At 40.1% G+C, this 25,936-nt stretch overlaps 1 protein-coding gene across 5 annotated transcripts in view; it reads left to right on the top strand.

Moving 5' to 3' along the window:
• The window catches only part of garem (GRB2 associated, regulator of MAPK1), a 133,075-nt gene extending 107,630 nt beyond the window's left edge, over positions 1-25,445 (top strand). For all 5 annotated transcript variants that reach the window (XM_043688266.1, XM_043688264.1, XM_043688265.1 and 2 more), the window contains 3 exons: positions 2,182-3,357; positions 20,143-20,300; positions 24,257-25,445. In XM_043688266.1, the coding sequence (XP_043544201.1) occupies positions 2,182-3,357; positions 20,143-20,300; positions 24,257-25,190 (2,268 nt within the window). In that variant the 3' untranslated portion in view covers positions 25,191-25,445. The remainder of the gene's footprint in view (positions 1-2,181; positions 3,358-20,142; positions 20,301-24,256) is intronic.
• The last annotated feature ends 491 nt before the right edge of the window (positions 25,446-25,936 follow it).

The raw sequence follows: 25,936 nt of genomic DNA, 5'->3' as shown, positions 1-25,936 counted from the left end.
TGAAACTTGAAAGGGTTCAGAAAAGATTTACAAGGATGTTGCCAGGGTTGGAGGATCTGAGCTACAGGGAGAGGCTGAACAGGCTGGGGCTGTTTTCCCTGGAGCGTCGGAGGCTGAGGGGTGACCTTATAGAGGTTTACAAAATTATGAGGGGCATAGATAGGATAAATAGACAAAGTCCTTTTCCCTGGGGTGGGGGAAGTCCAGAACTGGAGGGCATAGGTTTAGGGTGAGAGGGGAAAGATATAAGAGAGACCAAAGGGGCAACTTTTTCACGCAGAAGGTGTTACGTGTATGGAATGAGCTGCCAGAGGATGTGGTGGAGGGTGGTACAATTGCAACATTTAAGAGGCATTTGGATGGGTATATGAATAGGAAGGGTTTGGAGGGATATGGGCCAGGCGCTGGCAGGTGGGACTAGATTGGGTTGGGATATTTGGTCGGCATGGACGGGTTGGACCGAAGGGTTTGTTTCCATGCTGTACATCTCTATGAATCTATACTGCCAAACATAAGAATCGTTCCAAGTGTCCATTTTCCTTGGAGAGAGTATCCCCTTCAACAGTTCTAAAAACTGAATATCTATTTGATAGAGGAATAGCTAATGGAGACTTTTGAACCACCTTCTTATCTTTCCTGACAGTCACTCATCTATTTGACTGATCCTGCTGAGTAATAACTTTTCTAAATCTACTAGCCATCTCACCCTCTACCTTCTATATGGCCTTAATAACATTAAGCCAAAAAAAAAGTTTCAATAACACTTTGGAGATACAATACTTTTCATTATCTACAGAAAATAATGTTAAAATGAGAAAAATCAAACATATAAAACTTAAAGTCAACCGCTTGGCTGATTAACTGAATGAAAACAAATCCTCTTCGATAAATTCCTTGAAGAAAACAAAACTCTTCTCCAGAGCTGACCCATGTGTAGGACTCTCCGGAATGTAAACACAACTCCTTATTTTAAAAAATAAACTTCAGTTTTTCAAAAAAAATCCTTTGCAATGTTTAAAAAGAAACCTTTTTAAACACGCAGACTTTTAAAATTTTTGAATTTAGAGTAAAAAATAACTCAGCTGTTCAGTGTACAGCCTCAAAAGCTCGTTTTTTAAAAAGTCTGTTTTTTAAAAATGGTTTTGTTCTTTTTAATGTTAATAGAACAAAATGGAAAGAAATATTTTATTAGTAAACTATTAGTATAAAACTGTTTAAAAAAAAATCTTTAAGCCTGCAATCCCAGGAGAAACTGCAAGATCCATGTTTCTCGTCTGCAGTTCACAGGTTCTAAATTACTTAATTTCTGTGTTCTTGTTGTATCTGTACGAGTTTTGACTTGGAATGCTCAAGTAATCAGTTTTTCTGTAGTGGTATACCTGTTCCTTTGTTCAATCTGCCACTTTCCCACACTACTTTCGTGATGTTTTGTGGGTGCCTTATGGCCAGGAATATTACTTGTCTGTTCTTGCAGTTTTTTAAAGTCTCTACACTGGTTAAGTTTTATTTTGGTAATAGTCTTTGTCCTACACTCTACTCTCACCGAATTTTTTTTAAAATTCTTCACTCTGCAGTTGATTCTGGTGAGTTGATTTACACAACTCTGTTCAAACTCCACTTGACCAGTGAAAATGTCAGTTCCCTCTTGGTGTAAAGCTTTAACTGTCTAAATGCTGTCGCTTTGGTAAATTTATGGTGGCATGAAAGAATTGCTGGTTAACTTGGTTTATAATAAAACTGAAATGAAAACAAAGTGCTGGAGAAATGTGGGTCTGGTGGCATCTGTAGATAGAGAAACAGTTAACATTTCAAGTCTAATAGGACTGTTCTTCAGAACAGCTTCTAAAGAAGTCACATTAGACTCAGTAGTAAGTCTCTTAATTTCTTTTAGATGCTGAAGACCTTCTACGTTTTGCCAACAATTTATTTTGATTTCATATCTCTAGCAACTGCAGCACTTATCATTTTACAAAAAAGCATTATAATAAAAGCAATGTCAAAATGCACGGAATTAAGGTCCCGCTGTATGACATAAAATCGAATGTTAATCTGATTTTATTTTTTAATATTGATCAATGTTTCTGAAAATAATCAACCAAAAGTTGAAATCATAGAAGCCACAGGGAAAAAAAACCTACGTTGTAATATAATTAATTATTTGTTCCTCCTCCTCCTCCTCAGGTAGCCGCAGGGGAATGCAATGAAGATACTGAAGTATACAACATCACTTTGAGTACAGGTGATGAACTTACTCTAATGGGACAAGCTGAAATTCTTTATGCCAAAACATCAAAAGAAAAGTCCAGATTTAATAATATCTTTAAGAAAATTGGAAAATTGAACGCTATTGGCAGATTTGGAAGAGGAAAGATGCCTTGCCTTATTTGCATGAATCACCGGACCAATGAAAGCATTAGCCTTCCTTTCCAGTGTAAAGGCCGATTCAGCACACGTAGTCCCCTTGAGATACAAATGCAAGATGGTGAACACACTATTCGCACCATTGTTGAAAAGACCAGGCTACCAGTAAATGTTACTGTGCCATCTGCACCTCCACGAAATCCTTATGATCTGCACCTCATTCGAGAGGGTCATCGCTATAAGTTTGTTAATATTCAAACCAAGACTGTTGTGGTGTGCTGTGTACTTCGCAACAACAAAATGATTCCCATGCACTTTCCACTTCATTTAGTTGTGCCAAAGTTTACCTTAGCTGAAGGTCTTCTTAAGGGAGCAATGTGGTATGAGAACGCAGTACAACATTCATTCAATGTTTGTCAAGAGCAGTTCGATATTGAAGAGTATTCACGAGCTGTTCGGGATGTAAAAATTGACTGGAATGAAGATTGCAAAAGTCCAAAGAAGACGAGGTGTACTGGGCACAGTCACATGCCGAACTCTCTCAGCTATGCCCGTGAAGAATTGACACAGTCTTTCCATCGACTTTCCGTATGTGTTTATGGAAATAATTTGCATGGAAATAGTGAAGTAAATCTGCATGGTTGTAAAGATCCAAATAATGAGTGGACTCTTTTCTCTCCTGAAACCGTCCTATCTCAAGATTCTGGAGATAGTGGGAGTGATTATTTGCTACCTGAAGTGACTGAAGAATCTGCTGGAGTCCAATCATGGTCAGAACTTCCCTATGAAGAGCTATGGTTAGATCAAGGAACTGGGAAACTGAATGGACAAGATCTTTTCTGTTTGGGTGAGAGATTGAAATCAGATCAGAGGGACTCGAGCCACTCTAAATGCCCAGCTTCTTCTGTCCTTTCTTCTCCAAGTCCTTTGTCTTCAATCAAACCATCGTCTGACACTTGTCTACCTCCGCCTCCAGTGCCTCCAAAGTCTGAAGCTGTAAGTTCTGATTTTAGACTGACTGCACAATATTTAGCAAACTTGGTTCTCAGCCAGTTTTAGAAAGTGGTAACGGTGTTTGTGCTCTCGGGAATTCAAAACTAATAAATATTTAACTGTGATTCATTCTTTTACTACCATGAGTTGCAAATTATGGATTTTCCTGCAGTGTTCCCAGACCTGATTTTCTGGTTCCACTCACTGATTTTATATAGAAGTACTTCATAGTATGTGGCTGGTGAATGAAGTGTTTCTAAAATCTAACAGATATTAAAATCATTTTTTCCTAAACTTGGAAATTAAGATTTAAGAATTTAGTATTCTGTTTAAGTTAAGATTATTTTTCATTCACAGTTACATCACAGCATTGCTGCAGAATCAAATCAAAGTGGAATAATCCCTGATCAGTATTTAGTTTTAGGGGGTCAGCTAGCTCAGTTGGTTGGATGGCTGGTATTTGCGATGCAGAGTGATGCTAACAGCATGGGTTCAATTCCTGCACTGGCTGAGGTTACCTTGAAGGACTCTCCTTCTCAACCTCTCTCTTCTCCCTTCATCTGAGGTACAGCAGCTTAATTTTCCAGGATACAAATGCTACACGAATGACAGAAAGGGAGGCAAGAGAGATGGGGAAGTGGCTTTTTTGATAAGGGATACCATGACAGCAGTACCTCAGGAGGATATTCCCGGAAATACATCCAGGAAGTTATTTGGGTGGAACTGAGAAATAAGAAAGGGATGATCACCTAATTGGGATTGTATTATAGACCCACTAATAATCAGAGGGAAGTTGAGAAATAAATTTGTAAGGAGATCTCAGTTATCTGTGAAAATAATAGGGTGGTTATGGTAGCGGATTTTAACTTTCTAAACATAGACTGGGACTGCCACAGTGTTAAGGGTTTAGATGGAGAGGAATTTAAGCGTGTACAAGAAAATTTTCTGATTCAGTATGTGGCTGTAACTACTAGAGAAGGTGCAAAACTTGACCTACTCTTGGGAAATAAGGCAGGGCAGGTAACTGAGGTGTCAGTGGGGGAGCACTTTGGGGCCAGTGACCATAATTCTATTAGTTTTAAAATAGTGATGGAAAAGAATAGACCAGATCTGAAAGTTGAAGTTCTAAATTGGAGAAAGGCCAATTTTGACGGTATTAAGCAAGAACTTTCAAAAGCTGATTGGGGGCAAATGTTTGCAGGTAAAGGAACGGCTGGAAAATGGGAAGCCTTCAGAAATGAGATAATGAGAATCCAGAAACAGTATGTTCCTGTTAAGGTGAAAGGAAAGGCTGGGAGGGCATGCAGGATGACTAAAGAAATTGACAGTTTGGTTAAGAAAAAGAAGGAAGCAAATGTCAGGTATAGACAGGATAGATCAAGTAAATTCTTAGAGTATAAGTATAGGAGTATACTTAAGCGGGAAATCAGGAGGGCAAAAAGGGGACATGAAATAGCTTTGGCAAATAGAATCCAAACGGTTTTTACAAATACATTAAGGACAAAAGGGTAACTAGGGAGAGAATAGGGCCCCTCAACGATCAGCAAGGCAGCTTTTATGTGGAATTGCAGGAGATAGGGGAGATACTAAACAAGTATTTTGCATCAGTATTTACTGTGGAGAAGGACATGGCAGGTATAGAATGTAGGAAAATACATTACAGAGGAGGAAGTGCTGGGTGTCTTGAAACACATAAAAGTAGATAAATCCCCAGGACCTGATCAGGTGGGAAGCTAGAGAAGTGATTGTTGGGCCTCTTACTGAAATATTTGTATCATTGATAGTCACAGTGAGATGCTGGAAGACTGGAGGTTGGCTAACGTGGTGCCACTGTTTAAGAAAGGTGGTAAGGACAAGCCAGGGAACTATGGACCAGTGAGCCTGACGTCAGTGGTGGACATGTTGGAGGGAATCCTGAGGGACAGGATGTACATGTATTTGGAAACACAAGGACTGATTAGGGACAGTCGACATGGCTTTGTGTGTGGGAAATCATGTCTCACAAACTTTGAGTTTTTTGAATAAGTAACAAAGGATTGATAAGGGCAGAGTGGAAGATGTGATCTATATGGACTTTAGTAAGGCATTCGACCAAGGTTCCCCATGGGAGACTAGTTAGCAAGATTCGATCTGATGGAATAAAGGGAGAACTAGCCATTTGGATACAGAACTGGCTCAAAGGTAGGAGACAGGGTGGTGGGGGAGGGTTGTTTTTAAGTCTGAAGGTCTGTGACCAGTGGAGTGCCACAAGGATCAATGCTGGGCCCACTACTTTTCGTCATTTATATAAATGACTTGGATGTGAGCATAAGAGTAAGTTTGCAGATGACACCAAAATTGGAGGTGTTGTGGATAGCGAAGTAGGTTACCTCAGATTACAGGGGGATCTTGATCAGATGGACCGATGTGCTGAGAAGTGGCAGATAAAGTTTAATTTAGATAAATGCGAGGTGCTGCATTTTGGGAAAGCAAATCCTAGCAGGACTTACACATTAAATAGTAAGGTCCTAGAGGGTGTTGCTGAACAAAGAATCTTGCACATTCTCCCCGTGTCTGCGTTGGTTTGCTCCGGTTTCCTCCCACAGTTCAAAGATGTGCAGGTCAGGTGAATTGGCCATGCTAAATTGCTCATAGCGATAGATGCATTAGTCAGAGGGTAGTGGGTCTGGGTGGGTTACTCTTCCAATGGTCGGTATGGACTGGTTGGGCCGAAGGTCCTGTTTCCACACTGTAGGGAATCTAATCTGTAAAGAATCTAAAGAGATCTTGGAGTGCAGGTTCATAGCTCCTTGAAAGTGGAGTCGCAGGTAGATAGGATAGTGAAGAAGACTTTTATTGCTTTCTTTTATTGGTCAGAGTATTGAGTACAGGAGTTGGGAGGTCATGTTGCGGCTGTATAGGACATTGTTAGGCCACTGTTGGAATATTGCATGCAATTCTGGTCTCCTTCCTATCAGAAAGATGTTGTGAAACTTGAAAGGGTTCAGAAAAGATTTACAAGGATCTTGCCAGGGTTGGGGGATTTGAGCTATAGTGAGAGATAGAATAGGCTAGGACTACTTTCCTTGGAGTGGTGGAGGTTTAGGTTGAGAGGGGAAAGATATTAAAGAGACCTGAGGGGCAACATTTTCACGCAGAGGGTGGTACATGTATGGAATGAGTTGCCAGAGGAAATGGTGGAAGCTATTACAATTGCAACATTTAAAAGGCATCTGGATGGGTATGTCAATATGAAGAGTTTGGAGGGATATGGGCCAGGTGCTGGCAGGTGGGACTAGATTGGGTTGGCATGGACAAGTTGGACCAAAGGGTCTGTTTCTGTGCCGTACATCTTTGACTCTATAGTGGCCCTCAGGTTAAACCACCACAATTCGTTTTTCTCTCTCTGATAAGATAAAACCCTATGGTCTGCTAAGACTATGGTGCCTTATCTTTACTGTGTCTTCTAACTTGAAACCATGAGGATGATAATGTTTCTACTTAGGAGGAAGTATTAGCCAAGTGCTTTATCCATTAACCACTTTGAGCATTGTTGTGATTTCCTGCATGATTTTAATGTATAGCTGGTTTTATTCCTCCCTACCACAATGTTTAAATAACTTGCCAATTTCACTGTTCTGAATCACATGATGAATAGGGATTCAGATACTTCAGATAAGTCACTACCCTCCTGAGAATGGGGAAAATGTCAGCTTAAAAAAAAGTTTAATGCTTGAAATTACATAACAATAAACTTCTTGAAATGCCTGTTTTCTTGATAAGCAACTTAATATCTTCCAACTTTGTTTATTGTTGGTGTGGGAAAGAGGGTTAAATCACCTTATTCAATCTTGTAATGTGTTTAAGCTGTTTATCTGTGTAACCTCTTATGCTTTTTAATAGATGTCAATGCTGTAATTTTTACTGCATTTCTGAATATGTTGCTTTGGCTGAACGTTTGATTTTGCTGAAATATTTACATGATATTATAGTTTATATGCTGCAAATCTGTTCCAAAATATGTCCTCAAATGATGTTGACAAAATACTCACTCAAAACTTAAGAAATTGCTCTCAGTTTCAGTAGAAATACCCTTGGAACATTCCTCCCTTATAGGGTTGAGGACATAAAGAATAAGAGGGGGATTAGTAAGACTGCTTAACAGTCAAGCGTTGTGACATTTCCACCATTATTGCTGGTAAATTTATTATTTAAGAGCATTTGAAATCTGTGAAGAATGTGGCAAATTGTTACGCATCTTTCAAAAACCTGGTCTCCTGATTCATCTATAGGTGATAGCTAGTTCTTGTAACGTTGCCTTGCCAGATAATGGAAGCCCCAGATTTAATCCTGACACATTTGTATGATACGTGACATTTAGCTATGATTCATGCTACTGGCAGTTGCCCATTGGCTCTTCTCATATGGTTTTGGTTTTGGGAAGGGCAAAATTGTTTTCAGTGGTTATGAAATAGGGTCATTAACCTACCACCGCTTGCTGTGCAGCACCAGACAGAGTAGTAATGTAACTGAGATAATTGGAGGGCTTTAATCATAGAACTGGTATCCTAATGGAAAATTAGTAAAGAAATCTATTAAAATAAAGATATAGGTCTGAATCAATAAATTGGAAGCTGGAGATTGAGCAGTATTGATTCATTTCACAGCATATTTCCTATAATTCAGACCTGATAAATCTTAATTGGATCCCTTATATCTTAGGGAAACACTTTAGCCAGAGCCAAAGGCTCTCAGTACCATAGGATTTACATGCTCTTTGCAGAAACGTAGACAGGCTGCTTGACAGTAGGAATCAGTCTGAGGTGGGGGAGCATCTAGATGTGTGGCACACCCAGATGCCAGTCTAACACCTGCAGCACGTGCCAGCTGCTTACATGACAACCGTGTTACATATTTTCTCAACCGAACATACATGTTGGAAACTGCTTGGGTGTTGGTCCTTGCACAGACAATCAGAGGGATTTGTCCAGTGATGGTCTGGGAGTTGTCAACAGTCGGTCCAATATGGCCATCAGAAACAGTTGTGGGAATGGCATAATGTCAGTCAGCCATATCTGGGTGAAGCTTATTGAATTTGATCAGAGATCTGTACGAATACAATCTTGGCTGTCATTCCTTAATTGTTCAAGAGGGTGTAGGGGGGGCCAGTACTAGCAACAGGGTGTCACTGCCAAAAGAATAGGAAAGCCCAGGGTCAGGGAGTGAAAAGCAGTTGCATTTGCAATACAATCTTGGCTGTCATTCCTTAATTGTTCAAGAGGGTGTAGGGGGGGGCCAGTACTAGCAACAGGGTGTCACTGCCAAAAGAATAGGAAAGCCCAGGGTCAGGGAGTGAAAAGCAGTTGCATTTGCAAAAATGCGGCATAGGTCGTATTGGGGCTATGTGAAACTGCATCAGAGATCATAATAAGCCATAAGAGAGTTGGAGGGGAAATTATTAGCAGTAATCACCACCTTAATGATAGGAGAGTGATGGGAGCACAAAGAAGTGCACAGGGTATCATTAGAATATAATCCAAGAACAGTGTCTTGATGCAACTTTTGTGTGTGTTGGGGTGGTTGCTTTTGTAGTTCAGAACTTGGTTTGTGTGAGGGGGCTTGTAGGATAATCGGAATTGAGGTTCAATGTGACCAGTTTCCATAGAGGAGTGGGGTGGAAATGAGCTTTCAGGATACTATGAGGTAAAAGGGATATGGAGGCTTTGCGGGGGTACCCTGGCAACCAGGCACGGTCCTGTGTTGGTGGTGTCCAGCAGGAGTTGCATTTCATGCTATCACCTGGTCTACAGATGACATAGTTTTACTAGAAAGTGGTAGTTAAGTCAAATAAACCCATTTTATTTGCCACTTAATTTACAAAGATTGGTTGTCTTTCTGTACTATCTCAAATCTTTTGAAGTGTCTTGTCACCTGCTCCTCCCACTTTTGCCTTCAGCAATGGAAGGAATCCATGGACCTTTTCCCTAGATGATACCTTTGTAATCATTAAAAATACAGAAATAGAGAACACACACACCGGATCATCAACGCCACACTCTCAGGAATCCGATTCACTGGAGAGGAAGAAAAGGACAACCAACTCCCATTCCTAGACGTGATGGTACAGTGAACACCGAATGGAGAATTCACCGCAAAGGTATACAGGAAAGCCACTCACACAAACCAAGTTCTGAACTACAAAAGCAACCACCCCAACACACACAAAAGTTGCATCAAGACACTGTTCAAAAGAGCCACAACACACTGCAGTACACCAGAACTCCAAAAAGAGGAAGAAGAACACCTATACAATGTATTTGCCAAAAACGGATACCCCCGTAATTTCATCAACAGATGCCTAAGAGAAAGACAACGGAACGAGGACATACCACAACCCAAAGGACTAGCCACACTACCATACATCAAAAACATTTCTGAACTGACAGCCAGACTACTGCGACCACTAGGACTCATAACAGCACACAAATCAACAGCCACTCTCAGATAACAACTCACCAGGACGAAGGACCCGATACCCAGCATGAGCAAAACCAATGTAGTGTACAAAATCCCATGCAAGGACTGCACAAAACACTACATAGGACAAACAGGAACATAGCTAACGGTCCACATCCATGAACACCAACTAGCCACGAAACGACATGACCAGCTATCCTTAGTAGCTACACACTCAGATGACAAGCAACATGAGTTCGACTGGGACAACACTACTATTATAGGACAAGCCAAACAGAACAGCCAGGGAATTTCTAGAGGCATGGCACTCATCCACAGATTCAATCAATAAGCACATCGACCTGGACCCAATATACCGGCCACTGCAGCGAACAGCTGGAACTGACAACTGGAAGCAGCAGGTACAAATCACTATAAATGCCGTCGGTAACATCACAGAAGCGCTTCACAGGAGGCTCCCAAGCACTGAGGATGTCACCAAGACAGGGAACGAAACGTCTGCAACACAAATTCCCAGCTCGGCGAACAGAACCACAACACCTTTTCCCTGCCAAAGTTGTGGGCCATCCATTTGAATTGCCACTTCTTCCTGCCCCCCCTCCTATCTGATCATAAAGAAAAACATTCCTTCCATGCTTTTGAACTGATCTTCAGCATTTTCTCGTTCCTCTTCCACTTAGATCTTCAGAGTTGGTTGCTGGGATTATTCATTCTCACTGAACTGCTGACTTTGTAAATGTTTCCTTTTTTCAGTTACTACAGCAGGTGGCCTTTTCCTACCATTGCCATTCCTCTCTCAATCTTCATTTAACCCTTTAATCTTTGCACTCCACGTCCAAGTTCCTCTTATTTAATGCCATTGCAAACCAAATACATGTTCTTCACTCCAAAAACTTCCTTTCTGAATTTCTACTCTACCATAATTGAACTGATCTTAGATATTATTTGACTGTGATGCATTATCCCTTTTTTTTCTGCAACCTTCTACAATACCACTATTCTGATGTTGATGTGATACTTTTTCAACCTTCCACCTCCTTGCAATAGCTTCGCTGTGTCATCTGAAGCACACTCACCTTTGAGTCACAATGGTTCTGGGTTCAAATTTCAGGCTAGGAATCTATGCTGCCATTTCCAGTGCAGTCCTGAAGGAGTATTGCACTGTGTTGATGTTGTTTATGGAGATGATGTTACAATATGTTCCATCAGTGCTGAGGTGAATGTAAAACATCCAGGGTATTATTTTAAAGAGTGGAGGATTTATCACTAACATTCCTGCCGTGAGTTATCCCTCAACTTGCATCGCAAAAATAAATAGGTTGTCTGGAATTATCACAGAGTTGTTCATGGGAGTTCTCTGTGCATGAAATGGCTGCTACATATCTTAATCCTAGCTCCACAAAGTTTATCCACCATGTACAAGTCAGGAGTGTGATGCAGTATTCCCCACTAGCTTGGATGGGTGCAGCTCCAACAGCACACGAAGCTTGACACCATCTCGGACAGTCCCTCTATCACCAACATTCAGTAACAGCAGTGCATGCTATTTACAAGTGCACAGCAGAAATTTGCCTAAGATCCTTAGAGAGCACCTTCCTAACACTTAGGCACTTCTGTCTAGAAGGACAAGTGCAACAAATATGTGGGCACACCATTACCTGCAAGTTCCCCTCCATCCTGACTTGGAAATTTATCATCGTTCCTTCACTGCTGGTTCAAAATTCTTCCATCGTTGTGAGTGAATTAAAATTAGAATCCCTACAGTGTGGAAACAGGCCAACAAGTCCACACTGACCCTCAGAAGAGTAACCCATTTAGATCCATTCACCTAACCTGCACAAGTTCATTAGCAGAGGGATTGAATTCAAGAGTCGTGAAGTGATGTTGCAACTGTACAGGACTTTGGTTAGGCCACATTTGGAGTACTGTGTGCAGTTCTGGTCGCCTCACTTTAGGACAGATGTGGAAGCTTTGGAGAGGGTGCAGAGATGATTTACCAGGATGTTGCCTGGAATGGAGAATAGGTCGTATGAGGATAGGTTGAGAGTGCTAGGCCTTTTCTCGTTGGAACGGCGAAGGATGAGGGGTGACTTGATAGAGGTTTATAAGATGATCAGAGGAATAGATAGAGTAGACAGTCAGAAACTTTTTCCCCGGGTACAACAGAGTGTTACAAGGGGACATAAATTTAAGGTGAAGGGTGGAAGGTATAGGGGAGATGTCAGGGGTGGGTTCTTTACCCAGAGAGTGGTGGGGGCATGGAATGCGCTGCCAGTGGGAGTGGTAGAGTCAGAATCTTTGGTGACCTTTAAGCGGCAATTGGATAGGTACATGAATGGGTGCTTAAGCTAGGGCAAATGTTCGGCACAACATCGTGGACCGAAGAACAATACAGCACAGAACAGGCCCTATGTTCTAAGTTTATATTGTGGGAGGAAACCGGAGCACCCGGAGGAAACACAGGCAGACATGGGGAGAATGTGCAAACTCCACAAGGACAGTCGCCCAAGGCTTGAATTGAACCCAGGTTCCTGGTGCTCTGAGGCAGCAGTGCTAACCACTATGCTGCCATGGCATTGTGTGTCTACCCACAGTACATTGACTGCAATTGTTCAAAAAGGCAACTCCCCACCACCTTCACAAGTGCAACTAGGCACTGGTAATAAATGCTGTCCCAGTGAAGCCCACCATCTGCAAGTGAAATTTTTAAAAATAATCTATACTTCAAAAAGTGCTAATTGCCAGTAAAGTACTTTTAAACATAATGCTTCTGGAAGATGCTGTTTAAGTGTATATTTTCTTTCAGAATTGTGGTCTGTTTTATACCCAATTCACCTCATTGTTGATGGCTGTGCAGTCAGCTGGGTCAGCCAGGGTCCCTGTTTTGTTTATGCCTCTGTGAGATACTTGATCATTCTTTTTTTTTCAACAGTCCAGACACACACTAATGAATTTCTTGGGTTTGGTTTGTATTCATTAAGTTATTAAACTCTAATTAAGTTGATGTAAACTTAAACTATATAAACATTTCCATTATCCGTTAACTGATTTAGAAATGCTTCCATTCGTCGACGTATAGATAGGTGTGGACTTATTGGGTCGAAGGGCCTGTTTCCACACTGTAGGAATTCTAATTTTAATTCACTCACATTCAAAGCTTTGAATTATCAGAAGGATGAGATGTTCCCTGAAATAATGTCGTGTAAGTGCCAAATTTATACATTTCACAGCTCTCCCTACCTTTATCTTTATATCTTTAGATTGTCTCTACAAAGGAAAAAATACAGCACTGTAATTATACAGCAGGTCAACAGGCTTTATGAACAGAGCATACAAATCATTTGCCTTTTTATCTGTTCTACTGGTATATTCATTTGATAGTACAGAGCTTGAGTGTTGCTAAAGAGCTTGAGAGTTTTGTTGATGCTTTTCATCTTGCAATCATTAGGGCATTTTGCAAGAATTACTCATAGTGTAAATATTATTTTTCCTTTGTAGAAGAGGAGAGTGCTGATTGGGTAGTAAATGGACCTTGACTGGTCGAGGTGTTGTCATGGAGAATGTATCAGTTGACGACTGGCCATTAACTGCAAAACTTTAACAAATTTAAACCAAACTCTGATTAGTCAAGGGATTGCCCTGAGAAATGAACCAAGGAATAGCTCTCAATCTATTTTGTAAAGTAGGAACAGGTACAATGTGTGTACATGTCCTTATTGACTGCAAAGAATATCACCCTGGATATTAATATATGCGGCTAGTGTACATGCAAGTGCTGTTGAGTATAGAACTAGGAGGTTAGCCCAGGTAAATGCATGGTTTCAGATTTTTGGGAATGATCGTGCATGTTAAAAATGGATGAGTTGCATCTGAACCAGAATGGGACCAGCATCCTTGTGGGGCAGGTTTGTTGGTGCTATTGGGGAAGTTTAAATCAACTTGGCAAAGGGTGCAATCCAGAGAAAATGTTCAGCAGTGGAAGATAAATGGCCAAAATTAGAAGAGAAAGCAAGTGATTCAAGAAGGCATAGAAATTAGGGTGGCACGGTGTTTCAGTGGTTAACATTGCTGCCCCACCATGGACCCAGGTTCAATTCCACTCTCTGTCAACTCCTCGATGAGGAGTTTGCACATTCTCTCCATGTCTATGTGGGTTTTCTGTGGGTGCTTCAGTTTCCTGCCACAGTCCAAAGATGTGCAGATTAGGTGAATCGGCTCTGGGGAGTGCAGGATTACTCTGATGGGGTAAGAGGGCGAGTTGGGTAGGATGCTTTTCAGAGGGTTGGGTTGACTTGGGCCAAATGGGTTGCTTCAACACTGTAGGGATTCTAAGTCAATTCTGAGAATTTATAGGCCATTTAAGGCACAAAGGTGTTTGGCAAACTTGGATGGTATTTATTTTAGTGAAGGAATCTGACAAACAAGGCAGATGAGTTGAGGACAAAATTAAAACATGGAGGTATGATGTCATTGCAGTCACTATGATTGAGAGGGGCAGGATTGGGATACAGAATCTTTGGGCGAACAGGGAAAAAGTTTTTTAAAATATAAAATAGATGTTGCAGTATTGATCAGGGAATTAATTACAGCAATAACGAGGGATTCCATCTTAGAAGACTTCTCAAATGAAGTCATATGGGTAGAACGCGAACCAAAAAGAAGCCATCAAATTGTTGGGAGTGTCATATCATACCCTTAACAGTCTGAGAGAAATAGAAGAACAGAGATATAGGCAAATTTTGGATGTGTGCAACAGTAACAGGATAGCGATAGGGGATTTCAACTTGCCCAACATTAACTGGTATTACAATGCAAAAAGTTTAGAGCCAGCAGAATTCTTAAAATGCATCCAAGTGAGTTTTTGTAAGCCAATGCATAGAAGGCCCCATGAGAAAGTAGGTGGTCCTGGAGGTAATTTGTAGATAATGAAGGCAGACAAGTGGTTGGAATGTCAGTGGGGGGAGTTTTGCAGATAACTCCTTTCGATTCAATATTGTTATGGAAAAGGCGAAAGAGGGGCCTGAAATCAAAGTTATAAATTGGGAGAAGACCAATTTTAATATGATCAGGTATGATTTGCCATAGTTGACTGAGAACAGATAATTTAAGGTAAATCTGTACAGAACGGTGAGATGCATTTAGGAAGATAAAGGGGTGGGGCCAACAAATCCAGTGAGCCCTGGATATCATAGGATATACAGGATTGGATAAAGAGAATAAGGGAGGCCAACGACTCGAAACAATGGAAGCCGTTGTACAGCATATGCTAAAGAAAACTTTAAAAAGAAATTAGGAAGCAAAAAGGAGGTATGAAAAGATATTTGCAGCTAAGATAAAAGAAAATCTTAAGGTATTTTACTAGTACATTACGAAAAACACAGAGTAGGGCCCATTAAGGACCGCAGTAGCAATTTGTGCGTGGAGCTGGAGGATGCAGGTAGGGGTTTAATTAATATTTTGTGTTGATGCTCACTTCTGAGAAGGAGGAAGTGAATCATAGAATCCCTACAGTGTGGAAGCAGCCATTCAGCCCATTGAGTACACACTGACCCTCCAAAGAGCATCCCACCTGGACCCACCTCCCAACCCTATCTCTGTAACCCTGCATATCACTGGACACTTATGGGTAATTTGCCATGGCCAGTCTACCTAACTTGCACATCTGTAGACTATGGGAGGAACCAGAGCACCTGGAGAAAAGCCGTGCAGACATGGGGAGAACATGCAAACTCCATACAGTCACCTGAGAGTTATTTTCCTTGATCAGAGGAGACTGAGGGGGGGATGTGATTAGGATGAGATGTACAAAATTATGAGAGGCATAAACAGAAAGGTTAGGGGCAGGAGGTTCAGAGGGGAGGAAAACATATTTCACTTAGAGTGGCGAGAACCTGGAACTTACTGGCTGTAAGGGTTGTAGAGACACACCCTCATAACATTTAAGTATTTAGATGTGTGCTTGCGATGTCAAGGCATTCAAGACTATATTTGATAGGCCCCGCAGGGCCTTTTTCTGTGCTGTAGAATTCTGTGTCGATGATGAATTTATCACATTGAGTGCAGCTGATGGTCCTAAATTGGTCATCAGTGTAATTTTCCACACATTCAGGAACATCTAGCAAAAGCTGTCCAGTTGTGAAATTGCAATTAATGTTGGAGATATTTTCTAATCAGTATGCTCAAAGATATTATTACAAACTTTACAACTGTAACTTACAAAGTCGTCTCTGTGTTTAAGCTCAGCAGATCGGAGAGATGTTAAATGAATATTTTGTGTCTGTTTTTACTATGGAGAAAGAAATAGAGACCAGGGAACTTAGAAATAAACATTTATGTTTTGAAAACAATTCACATTACAGAAGAGGAAGTGCTGGAGAAAACATAAAAGTGGATAAATCTCTGGGACCTGGTTTGAATATACCCCAACACTTTGTGGGAAGTTAAGGAGGAAATTGTGGGATCCTTTGCAGAAATACTTTTATCATCTATCAATACGGGTGAGGTGCCAAATGACTGGAGAATGGCTAATGTGTTTTTCTTCAAGAAGGGATGTAAGAAGAAGCCTGTGAACTATAGACCTGTGAGCCTGACTTCAGTGGTGGGTAAGTTGTTGAAAGTGATTCCAAAATATGCAATTTATATGCATTTGGAGAGGCAAGGAATGATCAGAAATAGTCAGCATGCTTTTATGCGAAGGAAATAATGTCTCTCAAACTTGACTGAGTTTTTTTTTTGAAGTAAGCAAGCAAGAAGATTGATGAAACTGGAGTGGTAGGCATTGTTTATTTAGACTTCAGTAACGCCTTTGACAAAGTTCCACATTGGAGTCTAACTAGTAAAGTTAGAACACATGAGATTCAGGATGAGCTTGCGAATTGGATGCAAAATTGGTTTAACAGCATGAGTGTGTGATGGTGAAGGGTTGTTTTTTTCGGATTGGAGCCCTGTGACCAGCAGTATTCCATAGGGATCAGTGCTGGCTCCACTTTTTGTTTTGTCATTTATGTAAATATTTAGATGAGTGTACAGATATCATGGTTAGTAAATTTGCAGATGACACCAAGATTGGTGGTATAGTGGACAATAAAGAATGTTATCCAAGATTGCAATGAGATTTTGCTCAGTTGGATCAATGGGCTAAAGAGTGGCAGATAGAATTTAATTTGGACAAATGTAAATGATAGTATTTTCGTAAAGCAAAGGCAAGACTTATGTAATTAAAAGTAGGGCCTTGGTAATGTTGTAGAACATATGCCTAAGGGTTCAGGTATATAATTATTAGAAACTTGGATCACATAGGTAGGATGGTTAAGAAGGTGTTTAACATACTTGCTTTCATTGCTCAGACATAGAACAGCACAGCACTGGAACAGGCTCTTCAACCCTCCAAGCCTGCACCGACATATTTTGCCTTTCCATATTAAAACTGCCTTCGTTTACAGGATCAGTATCCTTCTATTCCCTTTTTATTCATGTATTCATCCAGGTATATCTTGAATGCTGCTATTGTGTCTGCTTCCAACACCACCTCCGGCAGCATGTTCCACTTTGTAAGAAAAATGAGCATCTCACATCTCGTTTAAAGCATCACAACCCCCAGCACCTTGAACCAATGTCCCTGAGTAATTGACCCCTACATCTTGGGGGGGAAAAAGGTCTCCTACTTTCCACTCTCTCCGTGCCATTCACAATCTTATAAACTTCTATCAGGTTGCTCCTCAACCTCCAGTGAAATGAAACCCACCCACTCTATCCAAATTTTCTTCATAGATAAAATCCCCAATACCAGGCAACATCCTGGTAAACCTTTTCTGTACCTTCTCCAAAACATCCACATCCTTCTGGTGGTGTGGTGACCCAAAGTGTATGCAATATTCCAAATGTGGCCTAACTAAAGTTCTGTAAAGCTGCAACATTATCTGCCTGTCCTTATACTCAATACCCCTTCCAATGAAGGAAAGCATGCTATAGGCCTTTTTTACTATCTTACCTAACTGCGCAGCCGCCTTCAGTGACCTGTGGACCTGCACACCCAGATCCCTCTGCATATCAATACTCCTAAGAGTTCTGCCATTCACTGTATAATTTCCACCTATACTTGATCATACAAAATGCATCACCTCACATTTGTCAGGATTAAACTCCATCTGCCATTTTCTGCCCATGTCTCTATCTTGCTGTGTCTGACGATCCTCCTCGCTGTCCGCAACTCCACCAATCTTTGTATCATCCGCAAAGTTAATAATTAAGACTGGCTACATTTTCCTCCAAATCATTTATGTAGACCACGAATAGTAGAGATCCCAGCATTGATCCCAGTGGAACACCACTAGTCACAGCTCTCCATTCCAGAAAGCACGCTTCTAACACTACCCTCTGTCTCCTATGACCTAAGCCAGTTCTGTATCCATCTTACCAGCTCACTCCTGATACCATGTGACTTCACCGTTTGTACCAGACATTTAATGATAAGATTTCGGACATTATGTTAAGTATTTGTAGGACATTGGTGAGGCCTTCTGTGGAGTACTGTATCCAGTTTTGGTTTCCCTGTTACAGGAAGGATATTATTAAGCTGGAGAGAGGTCATAAAAGATTTAAAGATGTTGCCTGGAATGGAGGGTTTGAGTTATTAGGAGAGGCTGGATACACTAGGACATTTTTCACTGGAGCATAGGAAATTGAGAGATGACCTTATAGAAGTTTATAAAATCCTGAAGGGTATAAATAAGGTGAATGACAGATGTCTTTTCCCTAGAGTGGGGGATTTCAAGACCAGGGACATGTTTTTTAGATGAGAGCAGAAAGATGTCAAAAAGGCATGAGGTGCAATTTGTTTATTACACTGGTTCATGTATGGAATGAATTTCCAGAGGAAGTGGTGGACGTGAGTATTGTTGCAATGTTTAAAAGACACTTGGATAAGTACGTGAATAAGAAATATTTGAGGGGATATAGGCCAAGCACATGTTGGGGTACCAGTTCAGCTTGGAATGGTTGGACTAAAGAGTCTGTTTCTATCCTGTATGACTCTATGGCCTCTGGAGCAGATAGGAATTGAACCTAGGTCTCTTGGCTTAGAGGTAAGGACACTACCATTGCAGAGATACTGTTGTGAGCTTTGCAAACCCTTGCCCCCACCCCAGTCACTCCCCATTTGATCCCCTCACCTGGCACTTACCCTCTTGGATTCTAGCAGATTGATTTGTGAGATTTATATTTTCAGAAAACCTGTAACCTGGTCCTACAGTAGCTCCTATGGACTCTTCCTCTCTCAAAACTAGTTTCCTTGGTAGTGTGAATCACTGTGGCCTCCCTACCCAGTTAGAAGTGCTGATTATGTTCCTATAGACCACAGCTTCATTCCATTTTGGAATCAAGGGTGGGGTGGTGGTGTGGTGATAATTTTATTGGACCAGTAAACCAGAACCCCAGTTCGCACCCATGACATAATTCATGGAAAATAGTTGCATTTCTTAATTTGAAGTTATTTTCTTTCCCTGCTGAGTTTGCACAGGTGAGTCACTTTTACTACCAGGTGAGTCACTTCATCCCTGTTCATGCCACTGAAATGAAAATAAGTCTGTTGATTTTCCTCGTGCTGGGTGTGGAAAGGAGTAAAACACTACTATATTTGTTCTGACCTGTGGCTAAGTTTGGGTACTTAGTTTTTGCATCACAGTTTTGTGTATTATCTCATCATGGCGGCAGTGTAGCAGCGCAGCATGCGCGCCTCTCCTCGAGGCTTGTCTGCTGTGTTCGCTTTTACATTTTTTCTTTTTTTTTCTTAGTTCAATCTACTTAACTTATGTGAGGTGTGAGCTTGTGCAGCATTGGGAGGGTGAGCCCAATGTGGCAGCAAGAGAGGTTACCACCATCATTCCAACTAGCAATGAGAGCAGGAACATGCAGCCCGAGGTGGTTGGCAACAAGAGGGTGCTTTATTTTTCTGCCTTGTACCAAGATTCTGTACCTTGGTACCTTTGTACCTAAGGTGGCAACTTGTAAACTTTTCACTATATTCATGAGTACATGTAACAATAAACCTAATTCAACATTAAATTCAATACTTAATGTTCCATTTTATTAAAAAATTGTGATGATTTTTTGTTTAGTCAGCTGCATTAACTTTAAGCAGAAATTTGAGTACTGACCACTTGATGCACTATTACAACTTAAAAATTGATTTATGAACATCTGACATTCAATATAAATTGCATCTGTTATCTCTGCTGCAATGGTGGCTATTCTGCTGCTAATATCTTAATTTCTGAAAGTTTTTATTTTGTAAATTTCTTAGCATTTATTTTATTGTCTTACTTCCATTGCTAGGTAAAAGAAGAATGCAGACTTCTGAATGCTCCACCAATTCCACCACGGAATTCCAAGCCATCCTCTCAGAGTCCATCAATTCCTCCTCGGCAAATACGCCAACAGACACGCTCTCCGAGCCCTACACTATCTTACTATTCTTCTGGATTGCATAACATGTAAGAAATCACCAAGTGTTTTATATAAGGTGGCAGCCTGATCTGACTTCAGCTTTGAGCGTTGGATTAAGAACAACTGGAAAAATGTACCGCTTTGTTTAACTTACTGTGATTGTGGATCATGTAATGAGTTATGGCAAGCTCCCTGTTGGTGATTGTCCTGTTTGAAAGCTTTAAACTTAGATATGAAAAATAAATTTGGACCCTTATCTCTTGGTTGTGCAAACTTAACCATTTTCTGGCTCTGTTTTGTTAGTGAAAATAGGTACTGTTTAGCATAACGTGCTACTGTGAAATATTTGTAGATTTGTTTCTATATGAAGACAGTGCACATTCTCCTTTTGATTCTGTTATTATACATAACGCAAATGTATCATCATGTTGCACATGGTGGCCATTTTGAAATGCAGTGAAATATGTTATCCAAAAACAGAATTTTAAAACAGTAATTGAAAAGCTATTGTTGCCTCCTCTATCGGGGTATTCTCATTTTTACCTAAGCAGGAGTTAATATAATATTGTACTCTTCAAAGTTGACATTTTAAGTGATTTTTTTTTCTTTTCCCTCGGAGGTTTTTACACACTATCAGTGGTTGTGTGGGAACCATTCCTAGGTCAGTTTGTTTTTTTATCCTAGTGAGTTTCTCCCTATTTTCCTTCACTTGTGAGCACCTCCCAGTTTTGCAGTGGGGTTGAAAATTTAATGTTTGGGAAATTATTTCCCCAGTGCTACATCTGCTGAGGATTAGCACTGCCAAACTGCAAGCCAACCAAATGTTAGTATCTTAGAGCCCATTTGGAAGTAAGTTACAAATTGTTATTAATGCTTCTTTTCAGTTTATATTTTTAAGTATGCCATTAAAGGTACGTCCCATTAAAAATATCAGTTGCAGTTCTAGTGGAAGTAAACATTTCTATACAAATATCTACTAATAATAAGTCTATTACATTTTTGAGTTTTTATTTTGAATACTTTAGAGGTTTACAACTTGTTAGACTGTTCTCAAGTGAGTCCCAATTTCAGTGCTCCAGATATTCCTTTGCCTTGTCTCAGTATGTACATTAGTTTATAGCAGTTAATCACAGTTGACGCATAGGAGCACCCACTTCCAAAGTTCCCAGGCAAATAAATAGTCCTCTTTGTTTCAAATGCCAGTTTATCAAGTGCCCTCACATGAGCGTTTTTGTTGGAAGGCAGAGGAATAATGCTATACCAGACTGTGACTTATTTTATTGCTTTATACATTTGTTTGATAGGTAAAGCCCAAGTGATTGGTTGATGTATACTAGATTTTATCATAGCATTTATGCTTAACTATCTCTAAGAATTTGAACTAGCCTAGTCATACAAATGCTGTCATTATAAGAACAGGTCAAATGTTAGGAATCTTGCAGTGAGTAACTCACCTCCTGACTCTGCAAAGCCTGTCCATCATCGACAAGCACATGTCAAGAATGTGATGGAATACTCCCCACTTGCCTGGATGGGTGCAGCTCCAGCAACACTCACGAGGCCTGACATTATCCAAGACAAAGCAAAAACCCATTTGATTGCCACCATATTCATTCTTTCCACTGCAGCACCGTATACCATCTACATAATGCACTACATAAATTTACCAAAGCTTCTCCGACACCTTCTAAACACAAAAGCTCAACCATCGAGGAGGATAAGCGCAGTTGACGCACAGGGACACCCACTTCCAAAGTTCCCTCCAAGCCACTCACCATCCTGACTTGGAAATATGTCACTGGCCTTTCAGCATTGCTGCTTCCAAATCCTGGAACTCCCTTCCTAATGGTATTTTGGGTGTACCTATACAAAATGGACTGCAGCAGTTCAAGAAGATTGCCCACCACCCTTTTTGGAATGCAACTATGGATGGACAATATACATTGGTCTGGTCTGCAGTGCCCAAATCCAATGAATTTTTTTTAAAATAAGTTGAGGATGGCACATTTGCCACGGTATTCTAGACCATAACAGTATTTTACTTACTGAAGTGAAACAAAGAACTACAGATGTTGGTGCTCTGACCCAAAAATGGAAATTGCTAGAGAAACCCAGCATGTCTGACAGCATCTGTGGAGACGTGAAGAAGGATCATCAGACTCAAAAGGTTAAATCTGTTTTCTGTCTACAGATGCCAGACCTGCTGAGTTTCACCAGCAATTTCTATTGTTACAGTATTCTACCTATTCTTCTCGCTACTTGTAAAATCTGCTGAGTCAGACTATCTTCTAATTTAAAATAGACAGGTCCAGAAATGCTTCTCCAAAAATGACGGGTGAATTAAATATAATAACAAGTTTCAAATGAATTTTTTTTTAAGAAAAGGAATAATATTCCCTGTCTCGGTTAGTTCATCTTACCAATGTTTCCAGGCTCTAACATTGTCATTCTCACAACTTTTCTCGTGCTTGGTCAGTTTAAATTGATGCTAAAATGTGTTGCTGGAAAAGCGCAGCAGGTCAGGCAGCATCCAAGGAGCAGGAGAATCGACGTTTCGGGCATGAGCCCTTCTTCAGGATTCCTGAAGAAGGGCTCATACCCGAAACGTCGATTCTCCTGCTCCTTGGATGCTGCCTGACCTGCTGCGCTTTTCCAGCAACACATTTTCAGCTCTGATCTCCAGCAGCTGCAGTCCTCACTTTTTCTCCCAGTTTAAATTGATGGCCCTTTGTTTTTGCTGCGACCCAGAGGAAATGTGAGCCACCCATCCATAACTACTTTTTGACGTTCTCTGAGTGAGTAACCTTTATCAGTATTGTGATATTCCATCTCCAGTATTCTTAAGGAGCATTTATTTCCTTTCTATAAATAGACACACAATATTTTAACTGTCATGAATATTGTTACTTTATGCAGATTTATTACTGCCTCTTCAATTTTGTACTTTAAGCCCTTAATGGAAGCACAGTTGATTATTTTTATGAAATTAACACCTTGTGCATGGTTTCAAGGAAATATTTGAAACACTAGCTCATCATTTCATTATATGTTTCAAGATCTTTCCATCGAGTTCGTGCTTCCATTTTCTTTTACACCAAATGCACCATTACACATTTCCTGCATTACATTGTTCTGCTACCAGTTCATTTATTCAGCTCACCTATTTATTCCTCAATCTACTACAGAGTTCTTTTTTTTACCAATTGTGTATTATCAGATAATTTTGATATTTTATTCACTGTGCCTAAGTCCAAATATATCTCTCACCTGTTTTGCAGTGTCTTTCTTATTTGTCCTCATGTTCTCTCAGATTATTTGATCCTCTTTCTTCTGTATATATAAAATTATGGGCCCTTCACACCTTTTTCATTCTTCCATCTATGCAATATCATAAATCCTTTCTTTTCTATCTGTCAAGCAACTTTATATAAAAAAAAACAAAAGATGTTGGAAATTTGAAATAAAATCCAAAATGCTGGAAATATACCATATCATTTGGCATTTGAGAGAAAAAAAAGTGTAAAGAGTAGTTTTAACTGCTGACCTTTCATCAGAACAATGTTTTTCTATTATTAATATTTCGTTGGATGAATTAATAATGCCGGTGTGTAAGTGAGCTAGACCAGATAATTTAACTTCATTAGTAAAACAAAGCTGAATTATAAAGTCAGAATTGTTAGGCTGTAATTGAAATGTGTGTTAGTTGGTCACAACTATGTTTATATTTAGGGGCTTCTACTGATTTTGCCATTTTAAAATAATATATTTTATTGTTACTTCTAACATTTCATTCTAACTGTAGTCACCTGTCCGTTAAATGCAATAGTTTATTTCAACATTCCACTTGAAGCTCAATGTTTGCCTTTTGCAGTTCATACATTGCTTGAACGTGTTAATTTGAGCTTGGTTGTCACCTGGATAACTTCAATTTAGAGGAAACAGTCTACTACAGGAGGGTAATATTGGATTTTGAAGTGCCTAAAATGATTTACTTTGTTTACAGTGGTGCCACAGAGAATGATGCACCTTCGCCTATTGAGAAGCATTCCTCAGTTTCCTGTTATCCTTGTAACTGGATCGATTCTAAAGCTATGGACAGTGGAGCTAAACTGCCCTTTAGAAGCCCCTTATTGGACAGCCCTTCAAATCGCTCATCGTGGCCAAACCAACGTTATGGGGATGTTGACCAAGATGGTTCAGATTTTTTATCTGAACACAGAAGTTACTACAGTTATCCACGTCACAAAATACCAAGTACTCCAAAGAACATAGTGCCAGTACTGTTTCAATATGGTAGCATTGAATGTGCTGGGGGCTGTGAGGAGTTTCCAGTTAATACCTTTCGCAGACAGCAACAGTCCAAGGATGGAGGATTTCATTTTATTCCTACTGGCTATCCAAGATCTGCAAGTTATTCCTCAGAAGGCTATGGTGAAAAACCTTTAGCAGATAATGTCCAACAAAGTCGGTCATGCCCCACCTTACCACCACGTCCGTTAAAGTTCACCGATGAAGAATTAATTGGCCTAGAAGCACTGTTTCTGCCATCAACTACAGACGGGGCTGAGGACAAACCACAGATTTGCTCAACAGATCTACCTGAAGAAAAATTTGTTAACAAAGATAAACTCAGTGTATTTTCTACTCCTACTCCTCCTCCTCCTCCTCCTCATCTGCAGTTAGCACATTCATGTGGTGATGGATCACCTTGGCAGCCACCATCTGACCTTGGTGGACTGTCTATTGAAGAGGTGTCAAAGTGCCTGCAATTTATTGGTCTCCCTGAAGAGATTGTGTCACTGTTTGTGACAGAAAAAGTTGATGGAAATTTACTTGTACAGCTGACAGAGGAAATCCTGTCTGAAGACTTTCAGCTTAGCAAACTCCAAATTAAGAAGCTTTTGCATTTCATCAGTGGCTGGCGACCCAAGATGTAGCGCTATGACTCAAAAGGCATAAATGTAGAGGATCTGACCTCAACATTTATTGTTTTGCACTAAATAGTCATCATTTTTGGACTGTGTCAAATCAGTGCTGTCTCTCTAAATGGGTTTGCTTATAAAGGTACGAAATCAAGTTTTTGTATGTTGATAAAACTGACATCCTACAGACAAAAAAACCTTGCTGGAAGTGTGCCTTGTGTGCTAATCACCCATCATTAACTGTTGAATTATTAAAAGAATGGAAGTAAACTGGTTGTTTCTCAAGTTTCTAAAATTGTACCTAATGTAGAAGATAATACTGTACTAGGTGTTAGATTCCTGCTCAAAAATCCTGCTAGGTTTGGTTCAGATTATTGACATACAGAATTGCTATTTAACTGTACTGTTGTGGGTCTAGCCTACTGCTTAGCTACTGTATTAATGTTGCATTTTCTTATAATTGACATATAAAATGATGGTGGCACATGTTTTTACTACTGGTTATAGGTTTTTGCTGGGCACATACATATGTAGATTAATAAAGATACCTAAATTTTTGAGTTGATCTTGAAATAAGTAAACTGAACAAACTGAATTACAACAGATACAGCATTTAATATAATAAATCCATTTGAGACTGAACTAAAAGGCCTGAATGGGGTCATGAGGTTTATTGCTTTTGTCTGAAATTGTCTAGTCTCTGTGTTCAAACTTTTTTTTTCTATTTCATACCTGACTAGCTTGAGTGTACATATCTTCAG

Source organism: Chiloscyllium plagiosum, chromosome 4 (assembly GCF_004010195.1).
Source record: "Chiloscyllium plagiosum isolate BGI_BamShark_2017 chromosome 4, ASM401019v2, whole genome shotgun sequence".
NCBI classification, from domain to species: domain Eukaryota; kingdom Metazoa; phylum Chordata; class Chondrichthyes; order Orectolobiformes; family Hemiscylliidae; genus Chiloscyllium; species Chiloscyllium plagiosum.
This window is presented reverse-complemented; position numbering and strand designations above follow the sequence as displayed.